The sequence below is a fragment of the Xyrauchen texanus genome, chromosome 21, assembly GCF_025860055.1.
Source record: "Xyrauchen texanus isolate HMW12.3.18 chromosome 21, RBS_HiC_50CHRs, whole genome shotgun sequence".
Lineage (NCBI taxonomy): Eukaryota > Metazoa > Chordata > Actinopteri > Cypriniformes > Catostomidae > Xyrauchen > Xyrauchen texanus.
In genome coordinates, this window is record NC_068296.1 from 16,693,275 (window position 1) to 16,719,934 (window position 26,660).

Sequence of the window (26,660 nt, forward strand, 5' to 3'; positions counted from 1 at the left end):
AGGCCGCCACTGGTTTTAAAGAATCATCCTCATTCATTCATCCATTATGCATAGAAATATATTGTGGGGTAAAGTAAACATCTCCATGGCAAAGCTGTAATTTGGTGTCACCACATGCAGAATACACAACACGTGGCATTCAACGTCAGTTTAATTATCTCCAAAACTCCAAAAGATTTAAAAGCCAGTCTGTTTCTGTTGGCTGTTGTTTCTATCTTAAGATGTCTGCACATTGTCCAAATACATTTATCTCTCTTTCTTTGTGTGTGAGTGTGTGTGTGAGTGTGTGTGTGTGTGTGTATGTGTGAGCGTGTATTTATCACTTTGTGGGGACCAAATGTCCCCATAAGGATAGTAAAACCCGAAATGTTTGACCTTGTGGGGACGTTTTGTCGGTCCCCATGAGGAAAACAGCTTATAAATCATACTAAATGATGTTTTTTGAAAATGTAAAAATGCAGAAAGTTTTCTGTGAGGGTTAGGTTTAGGGGTAGGGTTAGGTTTAGGGGATAGAATATAAAGTTTGTACAGTATAAAAAACATTATGTCTATGGAAAGTCCCCATAAAACATGGAAACACAACATGTGTGTGTGTGTGTGTGTGTGTGTGTGTGTGTGTGTGTGTGTGTCACACACAAAAAATCTTGATGATTTACTTGGCACCACATCTCCCAAATAAACAACTGGCTCGGATTCTTACATTTTCTTTTTCCTACTGATGATGGCTTTTGTTATTGCCCAAAACAATGTTTTACCACCACTTCTCCTCATAACTCACAGTTTTAAGTGCTCAATGGAGGTGTCTGTGGCAGGTTTTACATGAATACTTCGAACGTTTGAATGGAAGTATTGATGTAGCGATTTAAATTCACTTTGAAGTTGGTGATGGGCCTCCATTTCTTACACCTTTCCCTGGCTTGAGTGAGTTAGTTAGCATAAAGAGGGGGAAACATCCTGGTTACTTTCGTAACCTCCGTTCCCTGATGGAGGCAACAAGACATTGTGTCGATGAAGTGACACAAGGGGTCACTCTTCGGAACCCGAGACACCTCTGATCTTTGATAAAAGGCGAGTGGAATTTGCATGTCAATCCCCCAGACATACAGGTATAAAGGAGCTGGCGCACATATCGCTCATTGAGGTTTCGTGCTGAGGAGCCGAGAATAAGGTCCCAGCCTTTTCAGTGGGTAGTTCAGCATTGTGGCAGGAGGGACACAATGTCTCGTTCCCTCCATCAGAGAACGGGCAGACTACCTTGTCCCCCATAGCCAAGTTCAACCGACTTGGACCACCGGGGGGGTGGAGGGGGGGGTGTCACTCCTAAGGGGAAGACACTGCAGAGACCACATCCCACCAAGGGAGGGGGGGGTTTGAGTGGATACGTCACATGATCTTGCCGAGTGTTGCCGGAAGTATGTCATGTGGAGAAGTCCCATGCCAGGTCCTACCCAATGGGGGAGGAGACTCTACGAACATGGTGACTGGGAAGATGCAGTTAACCAACAGGGAAATTATTTAGCGGGAAATATACGTTGCATGGGGCTACCAACGGGGAACCAACACACGCGGAGTCCAAGTTTCTCCGCAAACTCGTCTGCCACAGGGCTTGGAGGAAGTCATCCAGGGAACATATCTTCTGAACACTACTGGGAGTCAACAGCGCACGTCTTCTGCTCAATGGAGGTGAAAGGCACTGTGGCAGGGCGGAGGGCGGGGCCGGGTCGTGATCATACACACATCGTGTATGTCGTGTATGTAATCACGTCGTGATTAGGCTAATTAAGCCTCTGAGGTTTAAAGGTCGACTGCAGAGGATCGTGCGCAAGAGAGAGATCGTTTACGGACATGTCCGTCATGTGTGTGTTTGTGTCTTCTTTTAAGTTAATCATTAAACTATTATTTATATTGAAATCCGGTTCTTGCCTCCTCCTTTCCATTGATCCCTTTACAGGCACTATGCGCAAGCGATACACCCGGCCAACTGTCCCGGACTTACCTGTTTGTTCCTGATAAGACACAGGACGAAACTGTCTGAACCCGGAGATTGTAGAACCTCGCAAAAGTGTTGGGTGTTGCCCAACCCGCTGCTCTGCAGATGTCTGTTAGAGAGGTGCCGCTGGTCAGGGCCCAAGAGGCCGCCACACTCATGGTAGAGTGGGCTCGTAGCCCTGCAGGAGGTGGCACGTGCTGAACGTGGTATGCCATAGCTATGGCGTCAATGATCCAGTGGCCGTTCCCCTGCTTGGAGACAGCACTTCCTTTCCGCTGTCCACCGAAGCAGACAAAGAGCTACTCTGAACCAAGTCTGGGGGGGGCAGTAGGGTGCTACTAGGACAACCTGCTCCTCATCCTCCCTGACCTTGCATAGGGTCTGTGCAAGTAGGATCACTGGGGGAAACTTATATTTGCGGAGTCCAGGGAGCCAGCTGTGTGCCAGCGCATCTATACCAAGCGGTGCCTCGGTTAGGGCGTACCAGAGCAGGCAGTGGTAAGATTCTGGGGAGGCGAACAGGTGTGCCTGTGCCTGCTCGAATCGACTCCAAATCAGCTGCACCACCTGCGGGTGAGGTCTCCACTCTCCCTTGTGGGTAAACTACTGTGACTGCACGTCTGCTGTAATGTTGAGGTCGCCTGGGATGTGAGTGGCTCGCAGCAACATGAGGTGTCGCGGACTCCAGAGGAAGAGATGGTGGGCGAGTTGTGACATACGATGGGAACGTAACCCCTCTTGGCGGTTGATGTAAGCCACCGTCGTCATGTTGTCTGTCTGAGCTAACAAATGCTTGCCCTGTATCAAGTGCCAGAACCTCCACAGACCGAGCAGTATTGCCAAAACTTGAGGCAGTTGATGTGCCAATGTAACCGTGGGCCATCCAGGAGCCGGCAGCTGCGTGCCCATTGCATACAGCGCCCCAGCCTGTCTTGGAAGCATTGGTTGTAACCATGACGTGCCTGGAGACATGTTATAGGGGAACACCTGCCCATAGAAAAGTGAGATCGGTCCAAGGGCTGAAGAGGCGTCGACAGATCGGCGTGATAGCCATGCGATGTGTCCTGCGGCACCATACCCATCTCAGAACTCAAGTCCGGGGCCAGTGCTGAAGTGGCCCCATATGCATCAATCCGAGCGGTGTGCCACAGCTGAGGGTGCCATATGCCTTAGGAGCCTCTGAAATATTTTCAGTTGATCCGCCGTCTTCTGTCTGAACGCCTTTGAACAAGTCAGCACTGACTGGGTGCGCTTGTTTGTGTGGCACGCTGTCATCGAGACTGAGACCGAGAAAAGAGATGCTCTGAACCAGGAGGAGCTTGCTCTTTTCCAAGTTGACCCGAAGTCCTAGTCGGCTGAGGTGCGAGAGCACCAGGTCCCTGTGTGCACACAACACATCCCGAGAGTGAGCTAAGTTTAGCTAGTCTTCGAGATAGTTGAGGATGCAAATGCCCACTTCCCTTAGGGTGTCACATAAGAGCTGCCACTGTGACCTTCGTGAAGATGTGAGGGGACAGGGACAGGCCAAAAGTGAGGACTTTGTACATGTACACCCGTCCTTCGAACGCTAACCGCATGATGGGTCTGTGCCGAGGTCCTGTCAATTATAATGCAAACAAATACAGTATAAGCAGCTGCTTACCAGGTCCCTCATGTTCGAGCCCTTCCTTTAAGGACAGCAAGCCAAATTAGTTTACCCTTAAAATCTGTTCACCATTTTCACTTCAGGGGATAGGTGGACATGCAAACTCATGAATAAGATCTTAGAGTTTTTTGTGTGTATATTTTTGTTGCTACAGTGTAGCTACAGGTAAATTGGCTCTTTGCAAGCACTCTACTGCTTTGTCATTCTCAGTCTCATTTTTCCATAAAGTGATCTATAAGGGAAGTCCATCAGGGAAATTATGACCAGGGCACATCAAACTACATCTTCTGCAGCTCAAACATTTATGAGAATTTTCTCTCAAGAATACTTTGCCTGCTTTACCCTCAGATGTTTTAATGATAATTGGCAATTGCAGATACAAAAATAGAAATGGTCTAAATTAATATTTATTTTGGCAGAATGCTTTCAGAACAAATGGTACAAGAAAAAGAAGCTGTGTTTCCACAATAAAGGAATGTTCTATCAGGAAGACTCGCAGACTTGAGTGAAATGTAAGATTACATTTATTTGATGAATATACAACAGAAAGGTCATTTCTCTCCTTGGTGTAGGCCCAGTCTTGCGTTCTGAGGATGTTGTACTCGGAACGTCATATCCTGCTGGAGATAGGAGGCAGGGGCATGGAGCCTACCCTCGTGCAGGACGGGACTCGACTGGTGGTGGTGGGGTGGTGGAGGTTGCCGTGTTAGCACACTGAAACAGCAATGTGATAGATTGTGAGCAGAATTATAAAGCAAATGCATACATGTATTTGGCTAGGGATTACCCAGCTAATGGTGCGATGATGTACAGCTGCTAGTCTTCCCGCTAGAACTACGCTGCGCTTACATTTATGGGTTGAGTACAAGTTAAGCTCAATTGACTACAATTGTGGAATACTGTTGATTACCACAAAAATTTATTTAGTCTTGTCCCTCTTTTTCTTAAAAAAATTAGGTTACAGTGAGGCACTTATAATGGAAGTGAATAAGGCCCATTTTTGGAGCGTTATAATACAGATATGTGAAGTTTATAATTTTATAAAAGCACTTACAGCTATAAAGTTGTTTAAATTGCCATTTTTGCATGATTAAAGAGTTTACGGCATAATGTTATAATAGAATACCTTTTGAATAAATAACTTTACACAGAAAAGGTTAGTAAACTTTTTCAGCATACTAAATCATGTTAATGCACATATTGTTTACATCTTGGGGCAACACCTTTTGAAACCAAGACAATTTTAAAGTATATAGATTTTCCCCATTCACTTAGAGTGTAGATACTTCACTGACTTTATTTTAAAGAAAAGGAGAGACAAGTCGAAATACATTTTTGTGGTAATCAACCTTATGCCACACATGCTGACGATTGAGCTTAACTTGTATGTATTCCTTTAAAAATGTGTTTGTACTTTTGAAAAAGGCACACCTAATACATAGGTTGCTAACATGAAATATGTTTGCAAAGTTGACATGCTCTGCATTGTCATATCCTATACTTTTACTCATTTTACTACTAGTTTCGTTTATTTTTTTTGCAAAGTAATATTCATGCAGTTTTTATTGCTTAATTGATTGAGAGATTACATGGAATATTTGTGCTATAAAAAATGTATTTGTTACACCACAAGAACATTTAAAACAAGCTATAGTGGCAAATGGCAAAAAGGTGATTAAGAATGGGTGAAAAACTTGAAAGAAAGGGTGACCAATTACTTGTCCTAGTGTGAGCACTTTCCCTTATACTGTACGTTAATATAAATTGTTAGCTAAAATCTTACTTTGATAAAGAAAAAAAAATCATAGATATGTAATGCATCCAACACATAACGAAAAGACAAAAGACTGAATATGTGTAATTGCAAACCATAATGGCATCTTTAATTTCCAACACAAAGAGATGCCATTGTTTGTCTGTGCAATGTCACATCAAGTTCTTTAAAAAAGAAGCTGCCATCACACCTTTTCAACGGTTCTATGCTGGAATGTTTGCATTTTGCTAACTACCATTTCAGTGAGATTTAACATGACAAAAGTCAACAGAAACATCAGAGAGTAAAATGGTGGGGAGGGAGGAAAAAAATAAGAATGAGCTATGAATTTATTAAGGTGTTTGTGGCAGCGAGGGTGTGGTCAAGTGACCGTCCGGAGAGAGGAAAGCGGTAAGGGCACTTACACCTGAGCCAAATTATGTCTAACACCTGTCTCTAATTTCAGTGAGCACGGGGAGAGCAGATAAAACACCCACGCCACAGGCAGTGGGAGAGAGAGAAAGCTACACATCAGTCCAGTGTTGGCGTGTTCCCTGAATTTAGAGAACTTTGTGTTCACTGAGTTTGTGTATTACTCCCAACATCGACCTCTACATTACTCGCAAAGTGGCAAGGACCCATTGATGTCACACAAGGTAAAATGAACTGATAGAGGGGGCGCACGTCAAATATATCACCTCAACCTCCCAAAATTATGGAGGGAGGCGGTCCCTGTGACATTGGCTATGGTAGTTCTGGAGAGGGTGGAGCTCGGGCCGGAGGTAAACACAAAACCTATTCATAACACCCCTGTCACTTGTGGAGACCACCTCTCACCATATCAGCTTGCAGGAGTTGCCAAGTTGCAACAAGAATTTGCGGACGTGGTCTCCCCTCTACCGGGTCGTATGAACCTCATCCAGTACCACATCGAGACCGAACCGGGAGTGGTGGTGCGTATTCATCCCTATCGCTTGCCCGAACACCAGAAGAAAATAGTTCGGGAGGAATTAGATGTGATGCTCGACATGGGGGTAATAGTGGAATCCCACAGCGATTGGACCAGCCCGGTTGTTCTAGTGCCTAAGAGCGACGTGTCTGCGTGGTTCTGTGTGGACTACAGAAAAGTCAACGCGGTGTCTAAATTTGATGCGTACCCGATGCCCCGGGTTGATGAGTTGCTCGATCGGTTAGGTACTGTTTGTTTTTTTCCAACATTAGATTTGACAAAGGGTTATTGGCAGATCCCCTTGACACCAATTTCCCATGAAAAAACAGCCTTCTCCACGCTGTTCGGATTGCACCAGTTTGTGACGCTTCCGTTCGGCTTGTTTTGGGGCCCAGCTATGTTTCAGCGTCTCATGGACCGAATCCAGCATACAGCGGTTGGGGCTCACAACAATCCCCAAGAAGTGCACGATTGGGCGTGTGGAGGTACGGTATCTGGGGTTCCACTTGGGCCACGGCCAGGTGCGTCCCCAAATTGACAAGACCGCGGTGATTGCGACCAGCCCGAGACCCAAGACCAAAAAGTGGGTGAGGCAGCTCCTGGAGCTGGCTGGCTATTAAATGAGGTTTGTACCTAATTATTCAGATGTCACCAGCCCGCTGGCTGACTGACCCGGTCCAATGGTCAGAGCTGTGCCAACAGGCGTTCATGCAGGTTAAAGCCACACTTTATGGGGGGCTGCTTTTACATGCACCTAATTTCTGTCTCCCTTTCCAATTACAGACGGACGCTTCAGACAGAGGGCTGGGGGCCATACTCTTGCAGGTGGTGGAGGGAGAGAAGCGCCCGATGCTGTACATCAGCCGTAAGCTCTCCTTGAGGGAGACCAAATACAGCACCGTGGAAAAGGAGTGTCTGGCCATCAAGTGGGCGGTCCTCACTCTCCGATACTACCTGCTGGGGCGGGCCTTCACCCTCTGCTCGGATCACGTCCCACTCCGATGGCTTCACCGCATGAAGGATACTAATGCCCGGATCACCCGGTGGTATCTGGCTATCCAGCCTTTTAAGTTCAAGGTGGTCCACAGACCGGGGATGCAGATGGCTGCCGCTGACTTCCTCTCCAGAAATGGCTGGCGGGGGGGGTGGGAGGCAGGCCGGATGGCTAGCTGGCCTGAGTCGGGCGGTGGGGGTATGTGGCAGCGGTGTTTGGTCAAGTGCCCGTCCGGAGAGAGCGGTAAGGGCACTTACACCTGAGCCAAATTATGTCTAACACCTGTCTCTAATTTCAGTGAGCATGGGGAGAGCGGATAAAACACCCATGACACAGGCAGTGGGAGAGAGAAAGCTACACATCAGTCCAGTGTTGGCGTGTTCCCTGAATTTAGAGAACTTTGTGTTCACTGAGTTTGTGTTGACTGTTACTGAGAGTTTTGTTTTGTGTTGAAGCTGAGAGCACTGCTGCGTGCCCATTAAAATCCCTACCTGAGAGGAGCAACTGCTCTTCGTGTCCTCTTTATCATTCACGACTCTTTACAGTGTTTTTCATACTGGGCACATTTTCTGCGGTCCGAATCCGTGCGTGATTGTTCTAGGCGCTGGTCTAATTTCAGAGTCTTTGGGTTACCTCTGGGTTGCTATATTTGAGTGTGTGATTGTGTGTGTGTGTGTGTGTGTTTATTGTCTTCATTTTATGACATAATACACTGACACTTTTACCTCTGTGCATTGCATGCCATAATTTAGCATCCTTCATGTCCAGGAGAAGGCAACTATATCTGATGCTCCAGTAGTCTTTTTTGAGGAGACAGCTGGTTGTGAGCAGTGTCTGCAGCACTTCTTATGTTCCCCAGCCACTCATGGTGCATATGCATGTTTGCAGCTAATCATGTTGTCATGCTGAAATCAGGAAAAACACATGCGCAAGTTATTCTTCCCGAACGAGTGTGGACCCGAGCACAGTTTGCTTTCTCACTTATGTGAACCGTGCCACAGTTCAGTTGCAACCAAGCTTCGACAACCTTCTACAGGTGGTCTCTGGTTCGGTACCACAGTCTGCTGCCCAGGCTGCAATTTCATATTACAAATTTTTCATTCAAACCGTACTCTGTTTCAGAATTCTGACAAAACTGCCAGTGTGAAGCCCCTTAAAAGCCTATTTACACCAAGTCCAATGAGATTCCAAAGCTTTTTGTCACTCAGGTGCTCAGTTTAGCGCATTGGTTGGGCTAATCAACTGGCAAACACCAACATTAGACGCACAGCTGATACATTTCTCGAAAATTACAAACTTAGAAATATTGCCTTTCATGAACCTTTTGTACATTACTCTGGAGTATATTCCTGTGCTTTTACTTGTCTCATGCACAAAAACACAAAATTCAATGCAATAAGCTGTAAATAATTAATATAGAAGCTGTAAATACATAATTTCATTTTAGAATATTTATGTAATGTGCTGATCCCTCAAATTTAAAATTAAATCTGGTGTTTTGTCTTAATGTACGGTATATTGTTATATTAGCCTGGTATTACAAACAGCAGTGAGGTTCAACATTTCGTTTGAACTATAATCTTGTAAAAAATATCCCACAAAAAGACATACATGCAATATTTTGCTATGCGTTTAGAAAAAGGCATTGCAGAAACTCACTGCTATTTTTTATTGCAGGGGTAAAATAACAAAGTATTCCTGTAACAGTGCTCTTTTTAAACCATGCACAAGAAACCCTGAATTCAATACAAATATGCAATAATTAAATACAGAAAAGACCATGAGCCAGGGTTTTCTTTTGTATTATTTTTAATATTATGCATAATATTTTATACTGTACCTGTTATTATTAATGTACATTATTCCACGTGTATTTACATCACTATACCTGGTGTTATATTATCCAGGCATTAAAAAAGAGAAGTTGGGTTCAGGAGTTCATTTGGAATATACTCCTGCAAAACACATTTTAAAATATAAAGACACAGGACATATATTTATGCAACAGTGCTCTTTACCCATCTGTCTCGAATAAAAAACACAGATTATATATTCCTCAAAATGCATCAAAAACCTGGGAATAACATAATGAAATAGTTATGCCAAATTAGGTACAGTAAATAAATGCTTTAAACAGCGTTCAATATATTAAGCTCTAACACTGACAGCTTATTGCTGAAGGATCCGGGCAGGAAACTATGGTAAATATGTTTGTAGAACAGCGCCGCCTACTGTAAAGGGGTAACATTTTCTTTTTTCATTGCGGTCTCAGTGTGAATGGACCTTTCGTCTGAAGTTTGTCTCGCAAATTTGTCACAGATTTGGTATGAACAGGCCTTAAAATGTGCTGTTCACATAGAGGAAACAGCAATGAGGATTTTCCTTCATCCTATGGGATCTAGGTTATTGACCTGGCACCTTGCTATATACCAGGGAATTTTAAGAAGCACCTAAATGTGTTAAGAAGCAAACTCAAGGGACCAAGTAAAGTATGGACAGTGATGAGTCTGTTGTTTTACTCCACAAATAACCATTTATTCTGCACACATTTAGCGAAAATCACTGTTTATTGAAAGGACAAAATAAGGTAGAGAAACAGAGAGATGTAGCATTAGATTAAGTACTCCGTGCATGGCACATCATTCTTAAGGAGACGACTCACTGTGAGTCGAGTTTTTTTCTCTTTAAATTCTGGCACCAAATGCTGCGAAATATTCATAGTTGGCCAGCCAACTTGAGCCTATAATACCTCATAATATGGAATAGGAAGAGTAAATGAATCTTTGCTACAACACGAGACAAACCATACCTGGACATTTGAGCAGTTTTAAATAGTTACTCACTTTTAATCATTTGAGCAAAGTTAGGATCGATTTTCCATTTAGCGAATTCAGGAAATTAATAAAATATATAGGGTGCATTCAATTCATTATTATCAGAAGCTGCTCTGACAAGTAGAGGTACATTTACAGAACTGAAAAGCATTACCCTCAGCATGACCGTTAACACTGAGGTGCCAGAAATTGTTTTTAATTACAAACACAAATCAATAAACATTGTGTCCTCACATTGGGAGAAACAAAATCAAAATAGAGAACAAAAAAGGAAAAGTTATTAAAAACAACCAGTACCATCGTAAACCGCTTAAAATCAAAATCTCTATAATGCATGCCATACTATGTTATTGGTTTTCATCAGAAAAGTTCAAAATTGAAGGTTGGGAATTCTTTTTTCTATATATTGTTATATTGAGTTTTTGTGTTTGTGTCTGTCTGGGATTATGTTTGCCTGTGTGTGTGTGTGTGTGTGTGTGTGTGTGTGTGTGTGTGTGTGTGTGTGTGTGTGTGTGTGTGTGTGTGTGTGTGTGTGTGTGTGTGCGCGTGTTTTTATAAGCTCAGTGAATAAAGAGGGGCTTAAACAGGTCTGACATCCTTTTTGTCATGCAGAAAATCTGCCGTCTTCCACTGTCTCTTAGTTTTGTTTGTCCATTTGTGTCTTTTTTAGGTCTCCATCTGTTTTCACACTTTCCTCTGATGTCCTTGCTTGGCCTTGTCCAATTTGCTCTGGAGTTTTCGACTATAGAATAAAAATGATAAGAGGAGAGAATAAATGCATATCCTAGTGCAGCGAGGACTAGCACAAACAAGCAGGTGATTACACATTTACACCTTCCTCTCCATTTCCCCTGTCTGTGTCAGACTGACCTGTAATATGACAAAACCTGTCACTGCTTTCTGCAGTTCTCAAGGCTGACACTTGTTTGCACTGGAGCAAATATTTATCTGTGTATGCAGATCTATGATTAGTGCATCTAAACAGCTCACTTGCTTAAATAATATGGGATATGGTGGTGCAAAAAAAAGAAAGTATGAATATGTGAATTTTGCTAATCTCGTTGGCAGCGACCCAAAAATGTGTTGTAGGTTTGACCGCAGACATCAATGAAAAAAAACTATGCTGAATGCAATAATACAACTGATGTTTGGAAGAATTACGCTTTCATTGTATGGCAAAAAGATGCGATGAAAGTAACTGGTAAATGGTAGTGGAGGCTTTCTAATATCTTATTTGTTCCATGGAAAACAGAAGGTCATATGGGTTAGAACAGCATGAGGGTGAGTAAATGATGACATTATTTTCATTTTTGGGTTAACTATACCTTTAAGATAACAAATTAAATAAGATTATCAACTTTTAAAAGGGAGTAAACACTTCCCATATCTTTTGTTGTTGATGTAAAAGGCAATCCATCCAATCAAACTACAGTATTTTAATATTGCAAATTCTCATGTAACTTGCCAATAAGACTAGTATTACTAACATATTTAGTCAAGTGTTTACCTAGTGATGTTTATGCATTTATAACATTTTTGGTTTTCCTTTTAAGCCTAGGTTATGTTAATAATTGTGTATATTGTGAAAGCAATAACCTATGTACTGTATGTCATGGTACAATTATTACATTTCAATGTTTGATTGTACTGTAAGGAGGTATTTGTTATTGTGCAATTAATCATTTCTGTACTATGTTTTGTCACCACTTAACATTTACATTTGCATTTATGCATTTGGCAGACGCTTTTATCCAAAGCGACTTACAGTGCACTTATTACAAAGACAATCCCCCCGGAGCAACCTGGAGTTGAGTGCCTTGCTCAAGGACACAATGGTGGTGACTGTGGGGATCGAACCAGCAACCCTCTGATTAACAGTTATGTGCTTTAGCCCACTAAACCACCACCACTCCACTTAATGAAGTCCAATGTTAAATCTGGGTTCTGAATAAAACTAATTGAGAACTGGCAGTACACAGTGAGATTAATTGTTTTGTGTAATGCAATCATTACCAATTCCCTCTTCATTCTTTCAAGCACCTCAATGGGGCACAGCAGAACACTCACTTGACTGTGTCCAAACATCTTTTTCATCTCAGATGTACTCTCAGTCTGATTGTTGGAACAGTCTGCTCCCACCTTAAGATAAAAATAGAGAGAAAACAAACATGTTCAGTTAAGAAGCTAATTCAGGGAGCAAATACATCTTAAGACCACCAACCATTGAAGCACAGAGGCGAGAAAGAAAGCTTATTTAAGTACAAGCCCTTATAATAAAAAAAAATAAAAAAAATCTACATTATGTAGAGTACAATGGAACAGTGATAACAGTTTGCTGTTTAAAGTTTTTCCCAAAAGCCCTGCATTATGGAGATTATACTGTGTTTCTTAGAAAACAGATTAATCATGTTGCTCAAGGGATGGAACATTTTAAGAAAATGTATAATATGCTTGTCTCTTTGGGCTCTGAAACAAGCTAAAGAAATTTGAATCATGGTTGTTGGAGCTTAATGAGTAGAAAGTATAAGTGTAAATTCTAGTTTAAAATATACATTGTGTTTAGCTCATGTTGTGAGTGGATGGGATTTTTTTTAGTTTTTAAGGCATTCACTGTACCCAGCAGAGATTAAAGGAAAATGTGTTACATGTATTCACTTAATCATGAACAGGTGTCTGAGCATCAATACAGACCCAAAAACAGGTGACACAGATGTTTATGGCCATGATACCTCACTACCTTACTATCATTTATATTTGTTGTAACAGGGTTTCTGCAGGTTAGATTTTTATGTAGATTGTGAAGGGCAATACTACATAAAAAATATCTTATAAGCTATTTGTATACATTCTGAAATGGATGTGGAAACTTATAAAAACGAAAAAAGGGCTATGCAAACTTCTGCACTTAACTGTATAGGCAGGCTATTTAGTTTTTGAACATGTATATTTTATTTTAGATTTAGTTTTTTTAGGTTTTTAATGTACAAATTCCATGTAGCCTATTCTATCCATATGATGTCATATAGCATGTGAAATTATGAAATGACTTGTCATTGTATCCTAAAATTCAAAATACAACCCCCACATCTCTACATATAAGTGCTTGTACTACGTAAAAAGTTCAGTGTAGCTGTCTGAATGTGACATTGTTACCTCCATGCTCATGGGGAACTGAACATTAACAATAAAATAATCTCTTGCATATGCATGTGTTGCACAAAGAAATGAATCGGCTTCTTTCAGCTCCTTGTTGAAAACTCATTTTTATTGGTGCATTTGTGCTAACTGACAGGACGTCAAAGAGCGCATGTCAAGCGCACAACGTTATTGCCATGGTAATCAGATATATTTCAGCAGATTTGCTGAAATACTAGAATGAAAGTATCCTCAAATCAATGAGCGACGCATCGAAATGTTTCTCTTCTCTGCAAACGATACTAAAGAAAATAACAAGAAGGAAAATTAGTATATTAAATAATTATATTGTTTATAGAACTGTCGATACACCGGGACACACCTCTTAAAAACGGGAGGTCTGGTCACCCTACTTAAATGCAACGAGAAAACAATTCCCTCATATAACATGTAATGCCGTGACCTTATTGATTTAAGACCTGTTGCTCTGATTTAAGACCTTTCTAAGGCCTTAATTTGCAGAAGGGCAAATTAAGACTTTTTAAGACCAGTGGACACCCTGTGTAATTAATTAAATTAGTGCAACTGCAGTCCAGCTACCCTATTGAAAAATTTTAATAAAAGATTTTAATAAAAAGTAAGTAACTACATTGAAGCTTCCAGATATACAGTATATATATATATATATATATATATATATATATATATATATATATATACACAGTACATACTGTAGGATAACTATCAGATTATATTACCTTATTTATTTGTTTATTTTAATCAGAATAGTATTTATCTGGCACAAAAACAATGAGAATCTTAGTTAGATTTACTGTATATAGTATATATATATATATATATATATATATATATATATATATATATATATATATATATATATATATATATATATATATATATATATATAGGTGAGTGTATATATATATATATATATATATACACTCACCTAAAGGATTATTAGGAACACCATACTAATACTGTGTTTGACCCCTTTAGCCTTCAGAACTGCCTTAATTCTACGTGGCATTGATTCAACAAGGTGCTGAAAGCATTCTTTAGAAATGTTGGCCCATATTGATAGGATAGCATCTTGCAGTTGATGGAGATTTGTGGGATGCACATCCAGGGCACGAAGCTCCGTTCCACCACATCCCAAAGATGCTCTATTGGGTTGAGATCTGGTGACTGTGGGGGCCATTTTAGTACAGTGAACTCATTGTCATGTTCAAGAAACCAATTTGAAATGATTCGAGCTTTGTGACATGGTGCATTATCCTGCTGGAAGTAGCCATCAGAGGATGGGTACATGGTGGCCATAAAGGGATGGACATGGGCAGAAACAATGCTCAGGTAGGCCGTGGCATTTAAACAATGCCCAATTGGCACTAAGGGGCCTAAAGTGTGCCAAGAAAACATCCCCCACACCATTACACCACCACCAGCAGCCTGCACAGTGGTAACAAGGCATGATGGATCCATGTTCTCATTCTGTTTACGCCAAATTCCGAAACTACCATCTGAATGTCTCAACAGAAATCGAGACTCATCAGACCAGGCAACATTTTTCCAGTCTTCAACAGTCCAATTTTGGTGAGCTCTTGCAAATTGTAGCCTCTTTTTCCTATTTGTAGTGGAGATGAGTGGTACCCGGTGGGGTCTTCTGCTGTTGTAGCCCATCCACCTCAAGGTTGTGCGTGTTGTGGCTTCACAAATGCTTTGCTGCATACCTCGGTTGTAACGAGTGGTTATTTCAGGCAAAGTTGCTCTTCTATCAGCTTGAATCAGTCGGCCCATTCTCCTCTGACCTCTAGCATCAACAAGGCATTTTCAGCCCACAGGACTGCCACATACTGGATGTTTTTCCTTTTCACACCATTCTTTGTAAACCCTAGAAATGGTTGTGCGTGAAAATCCCAGTAACTGAGCAGATTGTGAAATACTCAGACCGGCCCGTCTGGCACCAACAACCATGCCACGCTCAAAATTGCTTAAATCACCTTTCTTTCCCATTCTGACATTCAGTTTGGAGTTCAGGAGATTGTCTTGACCAGGACCACACCCCTAAATGCATTGAAGCAACTGCCATGTGATTGGTTGATTAGATAATTGCATTAATGAGAAATTGAACAGGTGTTCCTAATAATCCTTTAGGTGAGTGTATATATATATATATATATATATATATATATATATATATATATATATATATATATATATATATATATATATATATATATATATACACACACACACACACACACACACACACACACACACCGATCAGCCACAACATTAAAACCACCTACCTAATAGTGAAGGTCCCCCTAGTGCCGCCAAAACAGCACCAACCTACATCTCAGAATAGCATTTCTGAGACAATATTCTTCGCACCACAATTGTACAGAGCAGTTATCTGAGTTACCATAGACTTTGTCAGTTCGAACCAGTCTGGCCATTCTCTGTGCAGAGCTCCTCTTTGGTTAACCCTGTGTTTTCCCTCATCAGAGCCTCGCTCTTCTTCGGCCACTGTCACTGTGTACCCTCTCTGTAGATAGGGTCCTCCCAACAGTATCATTGCATATGTGAACTTCCCCATTGGTAAGTCCATGTGAGGTATTCTCCACATGTTAACCTCCCTAAAGCGAGTAGGATGTGGTCTCCGTAGTGCACTCCCTCCTGGAGAGGGAAGAGCACTTCCCAGCTTTATTGCAGAAGCTGCTCGGCGGGAAATTGCTCAACAGCAAATATCAGGTAAGGCCACCACTGTAGCCTCCTTGGGTTGGTTCCCCCTCTTTATCGGGACTAGGGGGATGCATTACCTAAACTCGCTGGAAGGTCACGACATGGTAGAGAGGCACGCAGCAGCTTGCCCATGTGCACTCTTCCATACCTCGTGAAACGGTTCAGTGCCTGCAGTGTTTCCTATAGGAAACCATAGTGTCACTACATCGACACAACGTTGAGTAAGTGACAGACAGGGAATGTCTGGATTGCTGGTGTAACCCCTGTTCCCTGATGGAGGGAACGAGACGTTGTGTCCCTCCTGCCATGGCGCTGAACCGGCCGCTGACATGGCTGGGACTCTCGGTCAGCTCCTCAGCATAAATCTGAATGAGTGATGCACCCCATCTCCTTTTATACCTGTATGTTCAAGGCATGCAAATTCCACTTGCCAATTGTCATTGGCCTTTTCTATTTTAAGCAAAGGTGATTGGGGCTCTCAAGATCGAACCCCTAGTGTCCCCTAGTGTCACTACATTGACACAAAGTCTTGTTCCCTCCATCAGGGAACAGGGGTTACACCAGTAACCCAGACGTTTTCTCTTTTAATCGTTAAACTTTTAATTTTGAATGTGACCACGGTTTAAGGAGGGTATACCTGTATGCTGGGTTGGAAATCTCAAGAATTAATAGTGGTGATTTCCTTATTATATCATGTGTTGTTCTGAAAACAAAAAGAAACAAATGAAATACGGAATGTAGGCTGTCATCCACGCAGCCTGACAGAAGCAAAGCAGACACGTTTACTTGCGGAATTAATTGAAAGTGAAGCACTGCCAGCTTGTGATGCATGAATGGTTTGCACACGCTGCACGAGTCTGTTGGTATACTGCAGTCTCTTCATATTTTAACTTTTTGTTTAGCCTCCCATTCAGCTCATGAGTGATCATGAGGAAGGATTACATCAAGATTTAGATTGGAATGCAGGTGCGGAATTTATATAAATAAAATAGTCTACTCCTCTCTTGCCGTTGCTGGCGTGCCAGTGATTACAATGTGCCATAGGTTGCCAAACCCTGGTTTAGGCTAATGTTTAATGAAAATTACCCCATAATACCACTTAGTGTCCAACCAGTGGTAATACCGGTGTTAGTCGGTTTGAACGTATACAATGCATTGGTGTGAAAATTATGATATTGTGTCAAGTCAGACACTGTCAGCTAATTGGACAGTTTGTCTGCTTTGAAGACAGTGGAAGAACATGGCTGTTCTGATTCTGTTTCCACCACCACTGTAAAGTTCTGCACTATGAAGCTTTTATGAAGACTTCTAATTTTTCTGCTTTTAGTGCCCATTGATTTGGATGGACATTGATTGCAAACTTTTAGGATGTGCTCAACTGTGCCATATTAAAAGGAATACTCTGGGTTAAATACAAGTTAGGCTCAATTGACAGCATTTTTATTATAATGTTGATTACCAAAAAAATCCCCACTTGAATGGAAGTGCATTGGGCCAATCCATACACTTTAAAATACCCGCTGTTTCAAAAGTATAGCCAAAAGATATAAACAATATGCGTGTATCATTATAGTGTAATAAAATCACTTTCTAACCTTTTTGATTGTAGTAATATCCAATATTACAACTTGATCATCATGATGCTGTATTAGTAATCCCGGTTAGTGATTATAACATAATATAATGTTTATGTTTCGTGTCTATAATTTTGAAACAGTGTGTATTTTAATGTTTATTGACAGGCACCATTTACTTCCATTGTGCATGCATTACTGTAACCACAATTATTTAAATAAGGAACAAGTCAATTATATTCTGTGGTAATCAACATTGTCACAAATGCTGTCAACCAGGCCTAATGTATATGTGTGTGTGTGTTTTCTAGTTATGTTTTACTTAATTTGTACTTAAATTTTACAAAGTAAAAAATTGAATGAGATCATTCAAGTTGAATGATCTCATTCAATTATCTAACAAATGTTTTCCAGCAAAATGCTGCATATATATTTTAAGTCAATCCAACTCATAATTTTTTTTCAGTGCACAGCATAATGTAACCACCACCATGCTTCACCGTTGGGATGGTATTCTGCTGGTGGTGAGCGGTGCCTGGTTTCCTCCATACATGATGCTTGGAATTGAGGCCAAACAGTTCAATCTTCATTACATCAGACCAGAGAATCTTGTTTCACACAGTCTGAGAGTCCTTTAGGAACTTTTTTTATGTGTCTTGTACTGAGGAGAGGCTTCCGTCTCACCACTCTGCCATAAAGCCCAGATTGGTGAAGTGTTGCAGTGATGGTTGTCATCCTGCAAGTTTCTCCTATCTCCACACATGATCTCTGGAGCTCAACCAGAGTGACCATCGGGTTCTTGGTCACCTCTCTTACCAAGACCCTTCTCCCCCAATTGCCCATTTCGGCCAGGTGGCCAGCTCTAGGAAGAGACCTGGTTGTTCCAAACTTCTTCCATTTAAGAATTATGGAGGCTACTGGGCTCTTGGGAATCTTTGATGCTGCTGATTTTGTTTGTAGCCTTCCCCAGATCTGTGCATGGCAGTTCCTTTGACCTTATGGCTTGGTTTTTCTCTGATATGCATTTTCAGCAGTGAGACCTTATATAGACAGGTGTGTGCCTTTCCAAATCATGTCCATTCAAGTGTAGAAACATCTCAAAGATGATCAAGAGAAATGGGATGAACCTGAGCTAAATTTCAAGTGTCAAAGCAAAAGGTCTGAATACTTATGTCAAATTTTCTCCCCAATTCCAAATGCGCTCTAATTCCTTACGTGACTAGCCTCAATCCAGTTGGCGGAGGATGAATCTCAGTTGCCTCCACGTCTGAGACTGTCAATCCATGCATCTTATCATGTGGCTTGTTGAGCGTGTTACTGCGGAGACATAGCGCACGTGGAGGCCCACGCTATTCTACGCGGCATCCACGCACAACTCACCACGCGCCCCACCGGGATTGAGAACCACAGATTTTAGCGACCATGAGGAGGTTATCCCATGTGACTCTACCCTCCCTAGCAACCAGGTTGTTTTGGAGACCTGGCTGGAGTCACTCAGCATGCGTTGGATTCGAACTCGCGACTCCAGGGGTGGTAGTCAGCATCAACTGAGCGTCATACTCGCTGAGCTACTCAGGCCCCCCAGTTTTTTCGTCATAATAAATTTACAAAGTTATCAAAAATCTGGTTTTGCTATGTCATTATGTGGTATGGATTGTTATTGATGTGAAAAAGCATTTTAGCATGAGGGTGCTGAAGGGGTTTGAATACATTCTGAATGCACTGTGTATATGTATATGCGCTTCTATATAACTAAATTCTATTCTATTTTCAAAAAGAATGTTTGGAAATCTAAAATAATATTCATTTGAACCCATATAGAAAATGCACAGAAAATAAATACATTTTGGCCATTAATAGGATAGAAAATTCTGCAACATTCATACATGGTAATGTATGAACACTCACCATTGATTAGAAAGCCATACCAATCTGAATCTCTCGCTCTTTCTTTTTTTTTTTGAGTACAGTCACAGGGCTCTGCCCTGGTTTCTCTGCTTGTTTTCTCATCAGTAGCATCAGCAGGGTGAGTAAGTGCTGCTTTGGGAACTTTTTCATTAAAAGATATTAAAAGATCTTCACGACATCTCCCTGGGTTTCCCTGTTGAATCTCTCTCTCTCTCTCTCTCTCTCTCTCTCTCTCTCTCTCTCTCTCTCTTAGTTTCTTGTCTCTGCACACACTCACACACACTCACACACATCCACTTCACTTACCACAATAACTTACCCACAGCACACACAATGCTGTCATTATACTTGATAAGCACATATCAGTAATCAGTGAGATTTAGCATTCTGCTCTCTGCTTTGCTGATATCTATGATCACGCATTGTTCCTGGTTCAAAACATCTTTCCAGCACTGTCTCACACATCATGTCACCCTGATATGCAACATATTTTTCACTTTGATGACGACTGAGGATCAAGTAAGGTTGCTTTGTGCTTACCATCTGTTTTCTCAAAATAGTCCTGTAATTTGTGTGTCTGGCTAACATCCATTAACTGTAAGACTAGGTCAATGGAAAAATTCAGCTGCTTCTTTCAGTTCTTTGAATTGCAGTCATACAAAAAACAGAGGAAAAAATAGAGAGCACTCTCATTTTTAAGTCAGCGTCCACATTTGAGAGGAAATCAGAGCACTCCTGGCCTAACTAAACAGGATTTGTTTTTTTATAGGTTATGACATTTTTAAAAGTGGTCTATGCAATTGTTAAGCATTTTCTCCTATCACAGTTTAATTTGAAAAGCCAACTATATGTAGGCCATAAGTTGGTTGATTTCCGTTCAAAGTGTAAACATTGCGGCTCTGTCAAAACATTACTCTGTTTGTTTGAGTGGCCTGAGGGGCCCAATATAAGTGTAACCATTGGTGTGAGTTTGGGGTGGAATAATCTGTTTTTCTCCAATGGAAGAAGGGCTTTGATTAATCTGCTTGAAAACCGTCACTATGTTGGCTTGTGCTGATATAGGGCGCAGCAGCCTAGTTCCAGATGTGAAAACCGTATAATTTTTTTCCATAGGTAAATGAATTTTAATGCAGTGAGTACTGAGTACAGAGAGTACAATGATGTTTAAGCAGTCTAAAGTAATTTAAGCAGGCTTGAGTAACCTGCGCTTAACCTCACACAAGTAGAACACTATAGACCAGTCTCTCTCATCCCATTCATGGTGAAAACACTCAAAAGGGTAGTTGTCAATCAGATCTCTGCGTATCTCTCACAGAACAAGCTAACACCTCTTCCAGCAGCAACTGTAGTTTTCCCCAGTAGGTCTGCCATCCAGGTAGTGACCAGACTGAACACTGCTTAGCTTCAGTGGGTAACCAGGCGAGAGCTGCAGGGTGATGAGCTGCTGGTAATTTATAAACCCTTAAAGACAGACCTACTGTAAGGTCCAAGGTTGTTAATCGTGGAATATGCTGCTGTTGAAGCAACATGATCACACAGGATGTTGGCTAGTTGTTTCCTAGGATCAGCCACATTATGCCAACTCACTGACAAGCGGAATCTCCCATCAGACATTTTAAATCTGCTCAAGCGTGTTTACCTTCTCTTGTGTGTTGTGTCACCAGCATGTGAGATCCTAACATTACGTTTTTACTCCTCTGATGGTTAGGTTTAGGTTTGGGTTGGTGTGTACGGTTTATAAAATATTAATTCCTCTTCATTGTATCTTGTACAGCTGAAAACAACTTGCTTTTGGCTCCCCTCCATTGACATTTAACTTTGAAAATAAAGCTCACATACGGCCAAAAACACTTACTGCTTTGACCACTGGGGGCAGCGTTTAAAATGTTGGTAAGAACAGATCGTTTTTAGCTAAAGAAAATTCAACATACTCTTTCCAATTTCACAGTGAGTTGGTTGAAGCCATCAGTTCACGTATTTTCAACAACAGATTTGTTCATCACAAATGTTTTAATACTTTTTGCTTCATATCAAAGTTTATAATGTTGTGATGCACCACAGAAATGTTTGATTTCATTCATGTCTTAAAACTCTTTAATGAAGGATTTTAAGGAATCCCAATGAAAAAATAAATAAATGGCAAAAACACTTTCTGAACGGAATCAAGACGGCTGAAAAAATGGGTGGGCACTGTTGCACTCTATTCTATTTATGGTAAGTCAATTATCATTTTGAGATCTATCTATTAACCCCTCGCAATGCCCTAGCAACCACAAAGAACATCTAAGAAACTGTCTATATTTTCTTTCTAGCTGTCTGTTTGTCTTTCTATCAAACACTAAAACAGTATAAATGCCTAATGCTGTATAGCTTTGTAACTTCATAGCTTTTTAAAACTTTTCAAAACTTTCAGAAAAGGCTCTGTAAAGTCAACATCAATGCTTGTCTTGCTGAACATTCCTCTTCTAGTTATTTTTGCAATTTAGTTAGGTGCTGCTAATGGCACAAAAATTGCACAATTCACCTTTAACTGAATGGAACAGCATGGGTCTGATTTCTCATGGGGTCCAACAGAAACAGTTCAATATACCATTGATCATAAGAAAACTGCTGAGTGAGGCCTGCGAGTGTCTAAAAGCTTATTCCAGAATTTTTTTTAATGCAAAGTTGTAAATGATCTTTAATGGCTAAGGGATACACTGGGATTCAATGAACATATTAGTCGGCCAATTTAAACCAGAGGGTAGGGAAGTGGCCATTAAAGTACTAAGGCACTAAAGATTTACCTTCACCATCTGGCAATCTTTCGGTCCTGAGCCATCTCTCCTCATTACCGCACTGCTTACAGGCAGTTTACTTGTTGTGATCTGGGGAACTTTTGGGATGTCCTTAAGGAAGAGAGCATAGAAAATGAAAATTACATTGTGAAAGACTCTAAGGGAAAAAGAGAGAAAGAATGAGACAGAGAGAGAAAAAGTGTACAGGGGTTAAATTCTCCAGATGGTTTATTATAAAAGTGCAATTTTCCACTTAGGTTAATTTGAGGTCTGTTGTCAACTTTTTCCTTCCATTGTGATCTATTTTACATGAGTGGCCTTTAAAGTCATAACACACAGCACACTTTTGTTATTGTTTTTCCATTTAGCAAATGCTCTATCAAAGAGACTGTTAGCTTAACAGCACTCTAACAAATAAAAAAAGCTTAAGCACTATTCTGCATGTTTAGGATATATATACTGTCATACAATATTTGCGGTTTTGACCTTACATACAGTAAGATGAAAGCAACGATTTAAATGCTCTTCAGAACAAAAAGATAAATGTTTCAGATTATCTGTGGTGGAAGTGAGATCCCATATCAAGGTAAATGGATGTGTAGTTAGTGTGAATCAGGGGTGTAAATTATTTGAGTAAAAAAAACTTTAGTAAAAAAAAAAGTATTATTTTTGGGGATTTGTACTTTACTCTAGTGCAATTTAAACAGAATAATTGTACTTTTACTTAATTACATTTCAAAAGAAAAAATAGTACTTTTTATTCCTTACAACTTTATTTAAACTTGAAAAGTACTCATTAAATTTTTGCAGATAATTTCCTTTCGTCTTATTGGACTAAAGCCGCCTTTACACTGCATCCTACAAATGACAGACCAGAGGTCAGTTATTTCAAATGAAGTGTCACACGGCAACTGTGTGGAGTTCCAACTATCTGCAGATGTGGAATTTCAGATCACGTTTGAGCTTTGGATATGTTGAAATATTTGTTCAAATAGACTGTATGTGTCCGCCCAACTGAATGTGATGTATTAATACAAAACTATGAGCACAAAGTGAGAAAACAGGATGCACCCGCCCTCAGAAACTTCCAGTGCTGATCAGACCAATCAAATTCTATGCTTCAGAATTGTCTTGATCATGTGGACTGGGAGATGTTCCAATCTACCTCTGATGAAGACATTGAGGTCTACGCTGATCCCAGAACATGTTTCATCAGGAAGTGAATAGATAATGTATTGCTGACAAAAACAATACAGATCTACCCAAACCAGAAACCATGGATTAATAGCGACGTTCTTGTGGCACTTAATGCACGGACCTCCACTTTTAATTCTGGGAATGCGGAGGAGCATAAACAAGCCAGTTATGCCCTCCGCAAAACTATCAGAGCAGCCAAACACCAGTACAGGGAAAAGATTGAAGGATAGTGCAACACCACCAACTCTAGAAGCATGTGGCAGGGAATTCATATAATTACGAACTGGATGACTTTAATACTTTTTATGCTCGTTTTGAGGAAAACAACACCACCTTCACGGAGAGAGCTCCCGCAGCCGAAACTACAGAGGTTAGTTCACTCAACGTCTCTGTAGCGGACGTAACCAAATCCTTCCGATGAGTGAATATCTGTAAAATAACGGGACCAGATGGCATTCCGGGCCGCATCATCAGATCATGAACGAACCAACTGGCTGGTGTTTTTACTGACATTTTCAACCTTTCCCTCTCCTTGTCTGTGGTCACCACATGCTTTAAAATGTCTACCATTGTTACTGTACCAAAGCAATCCAAAATCACTTGCTTAAATGACTGACATCATTTTGCTCTGACCCCATCATCAGCAAATGCTTTGAGAGGCTAATCAGATATTACATATGCTCTGTGCTTCCTGCCTCACTGGACTCTCTGCAGTTTGCTTACCGCAACAACCGCTCCACTGATGATGCCATTGCATCTACACTACACACTGCTCTCTCCCAACTGGAAAAAAGGATCACATATGTGAGAATGCTGTTTCTAAACTACAGCTCAGTATTCAACACCATAGTGTCCTCCAAGCTTGATGTGAAACTCCGGGCTCTGGGTTTAAACAGCTCGCTGTGCAGCTGGATCCTGGACATCCTGTCAAACAGATGCCAGATGGTTAGAATGGGCAGCAACATCTCCTCATCACTGACCCTCTACACTGGAGCCCTGCAGGGCTCTGTGGCAACACATAGCTCCAATGCCATCATTAAGTTTGCTGATGATACCACGGTAGTAGGTCTGATCACTGACAATGATGAAACTGCTTACAGAGTGTACACTCTGACATGCTGGTGTCAGGAGCAAAACCTCTCCCTCAATGTCAGTAATACCAAGGAGCTTGTGGTGGACTTCAGGAGAAAAGACAGTGAACACAGCCCCATCACCATCAATGGAGCGCTGGTGGATAGAGTCAGCAGCTTCAAGTTCCTCGATGTCCACATTACTGAGGAATTCACATGGTCTGTCCTCACTGAGGCCATTGTGAAGAAGGCTCACTAGTACCTCTTCTTCCTGAGAAGGCTAAGGAATTACCACATTCTCACACGGTTCTACACCAGCACTATAGAGAGCATCCTGACTGTCTGAATCACTGCCTGGTATGGCAACAGCACCAGCCTCAACCACAAAGCCCTACAAAGGGTAGTGCAATCTGCCAGACACATCATCGGAGGTGAGCTTCCCCCTCTCCAGGACATCTTTACTAGGCGGTGTGTGAAAAAAGCTAGGAGGATCATCAGAGGCTCCAGCCACCTGAGCCATAGGCTGCCCTCACTGCTACCATCAGGCAGGAGGTATCGTGGCATCAGGACCCACACAGCCGACTTCATGACAGCTTCTACCCCCAATCAATCAGAATTTTGAACTCTTGTTTTGGGGTTATTAATACAATTATCATTTAATTATTTTTAAACACTATTAAAAATCGTATTTTATCTAAATTACACAATGATGATTAATCGACTTTAAAGACATTACAGTTTTATCGTCGGTTAATGCTGATATTCTGTAAAGCTGCTTTGAAACGATGTGTGTTGTGAAAGGCGCTATACAAATAAATTTTCTTGACTTGACTTGATCGCTCACGATACATATATCAGCACTGCACTTTTTTAGCCTCAGAATGGACTCACATTTTTCTCTTAATAACACACTGGCAACTAGCAATCAACCGACAGTTGAATGTCAACACAACACTTCATTGTTTATTTTCACTGATTACATGGGGGTGTACAGTGCATACAGTGCAGTGCAATTTTCTTATTTTGTGTATACTGTGTCAAGTTTATTCCGTTGGTTCTTGTTTTCATGTCTTTTATTTTTTAAATCCAGTTCCTGTTAACCCTCATGTGATCTTGTCATGTGTTTCCCCTGTTCATATGTCTTGTTTTCATTGGTTCATTGGTTGATTACTTTGTTATTAGTATTGTCTTTTCATTGGTTTAAGATAATTTAGTCTTGTGATTGATTGTCTTGTTAACCATGTCCTGGTATTTAAGCCCTCATGTTTGCCATTGTGTTTTGTCAGGTATTGTGAATGTAACTCTTGTTTTGCTCAAGCCAAATCACGCAAGTCAAGTCTAGTTTTAGTCAAGTTTTGTTTGTCAAATCTTTAGTCAAGTCATGTCAAGTCTAGTCTAGTCGTTCATGTTTTGGATTCACGTTTTGGATATATCACTTATGTAAATAAACTGCACTTGGGTTCACTTCATCATTGCTTTCGTTTGCTCCTGTGTCCTGCCTGCCAGCATCGTTACATACTGTATATTGTATATAATTTTTATGTGTGTGTGTATATGTGAATATTTATTTATTTGTTTGATCTGTAAAGCACTTTGGGTTAACTTCTGTTGTTTTTAAATGTGTTCAATAATGGTTGACTTGACGTCTCAGGGCAGTTCCGAAGTGAAATGTCCACTTTGTGGAGCTAAATGCGAGGGAAATTTTCTCCCACACAGATTCGTTTTTTAAGGTTAATGATCTATCAAGATTTAAATGAACAAAACCTACCTCCCTAGCCTAAACCTTAAACTTAAACCTAACCGATAGTGTCATAAAAGCAAATGTTCTATGAAAAACTGCATTTCTGAAGCAACCAGTTCATTTTGTGGTGCTTCTATGACACTTGTCTCACGTGTGAACTTGCGTGCTCTCCAGGACTTCCCTGGTCCTTTAAAAAATGTATTTGGTTATGTAATGCAAACATTACAATGAATCATGCACAATAGTAAAAGTGTTTATATGTCATAAGATAGCATTGTGTGAGGAACAGATTTAAAAGTGTTTATAAACTGATCATCTGACATTTTACTG

General features: G+C 40.9%; 1 protein-coding gene across 5 annotated transcripts in view; it reads right to left on the minus strand.

Moving 5' to 3' along the window:
* Window positions 1-10,554: 10,554 nt before the first annotated feature.
* The window catches only part of LOC127661260 (leucine zipper protein 2), a 207,122-nt gene continuing 191,016 nt past the window's right edge, over window positions 10,555-26,660 (minus strand). For 2 of the 5 annotated variants that reach the window (XM_052151883.1, XM_052151888.1), the window contains 3 exons: window positions 22,332-22,433; window positions 12,179-12,304; window positions 10,555-10,907 (listed from right to left, as the gene is read on the minus strand). In XM_052151883.1, the coding sequence (XP_052007843.1) occupies window positions 10,803-10,907; window positions 12,179-12,304; window positions 22,332-22,433 (333 nt within the window). In that variant the 3' untranslated portion in view covers window positions 10,555-10,802. The remainder of the gene's footprint in view (window positions 10,908-12,178; window positions 12,305-22,331; window positions 22,434-26,660) is intronic. The other 3 variants (XM_052151885.1, XM_052151887.1, XM_052151886.1) reach the window with 3 other exon arrangements.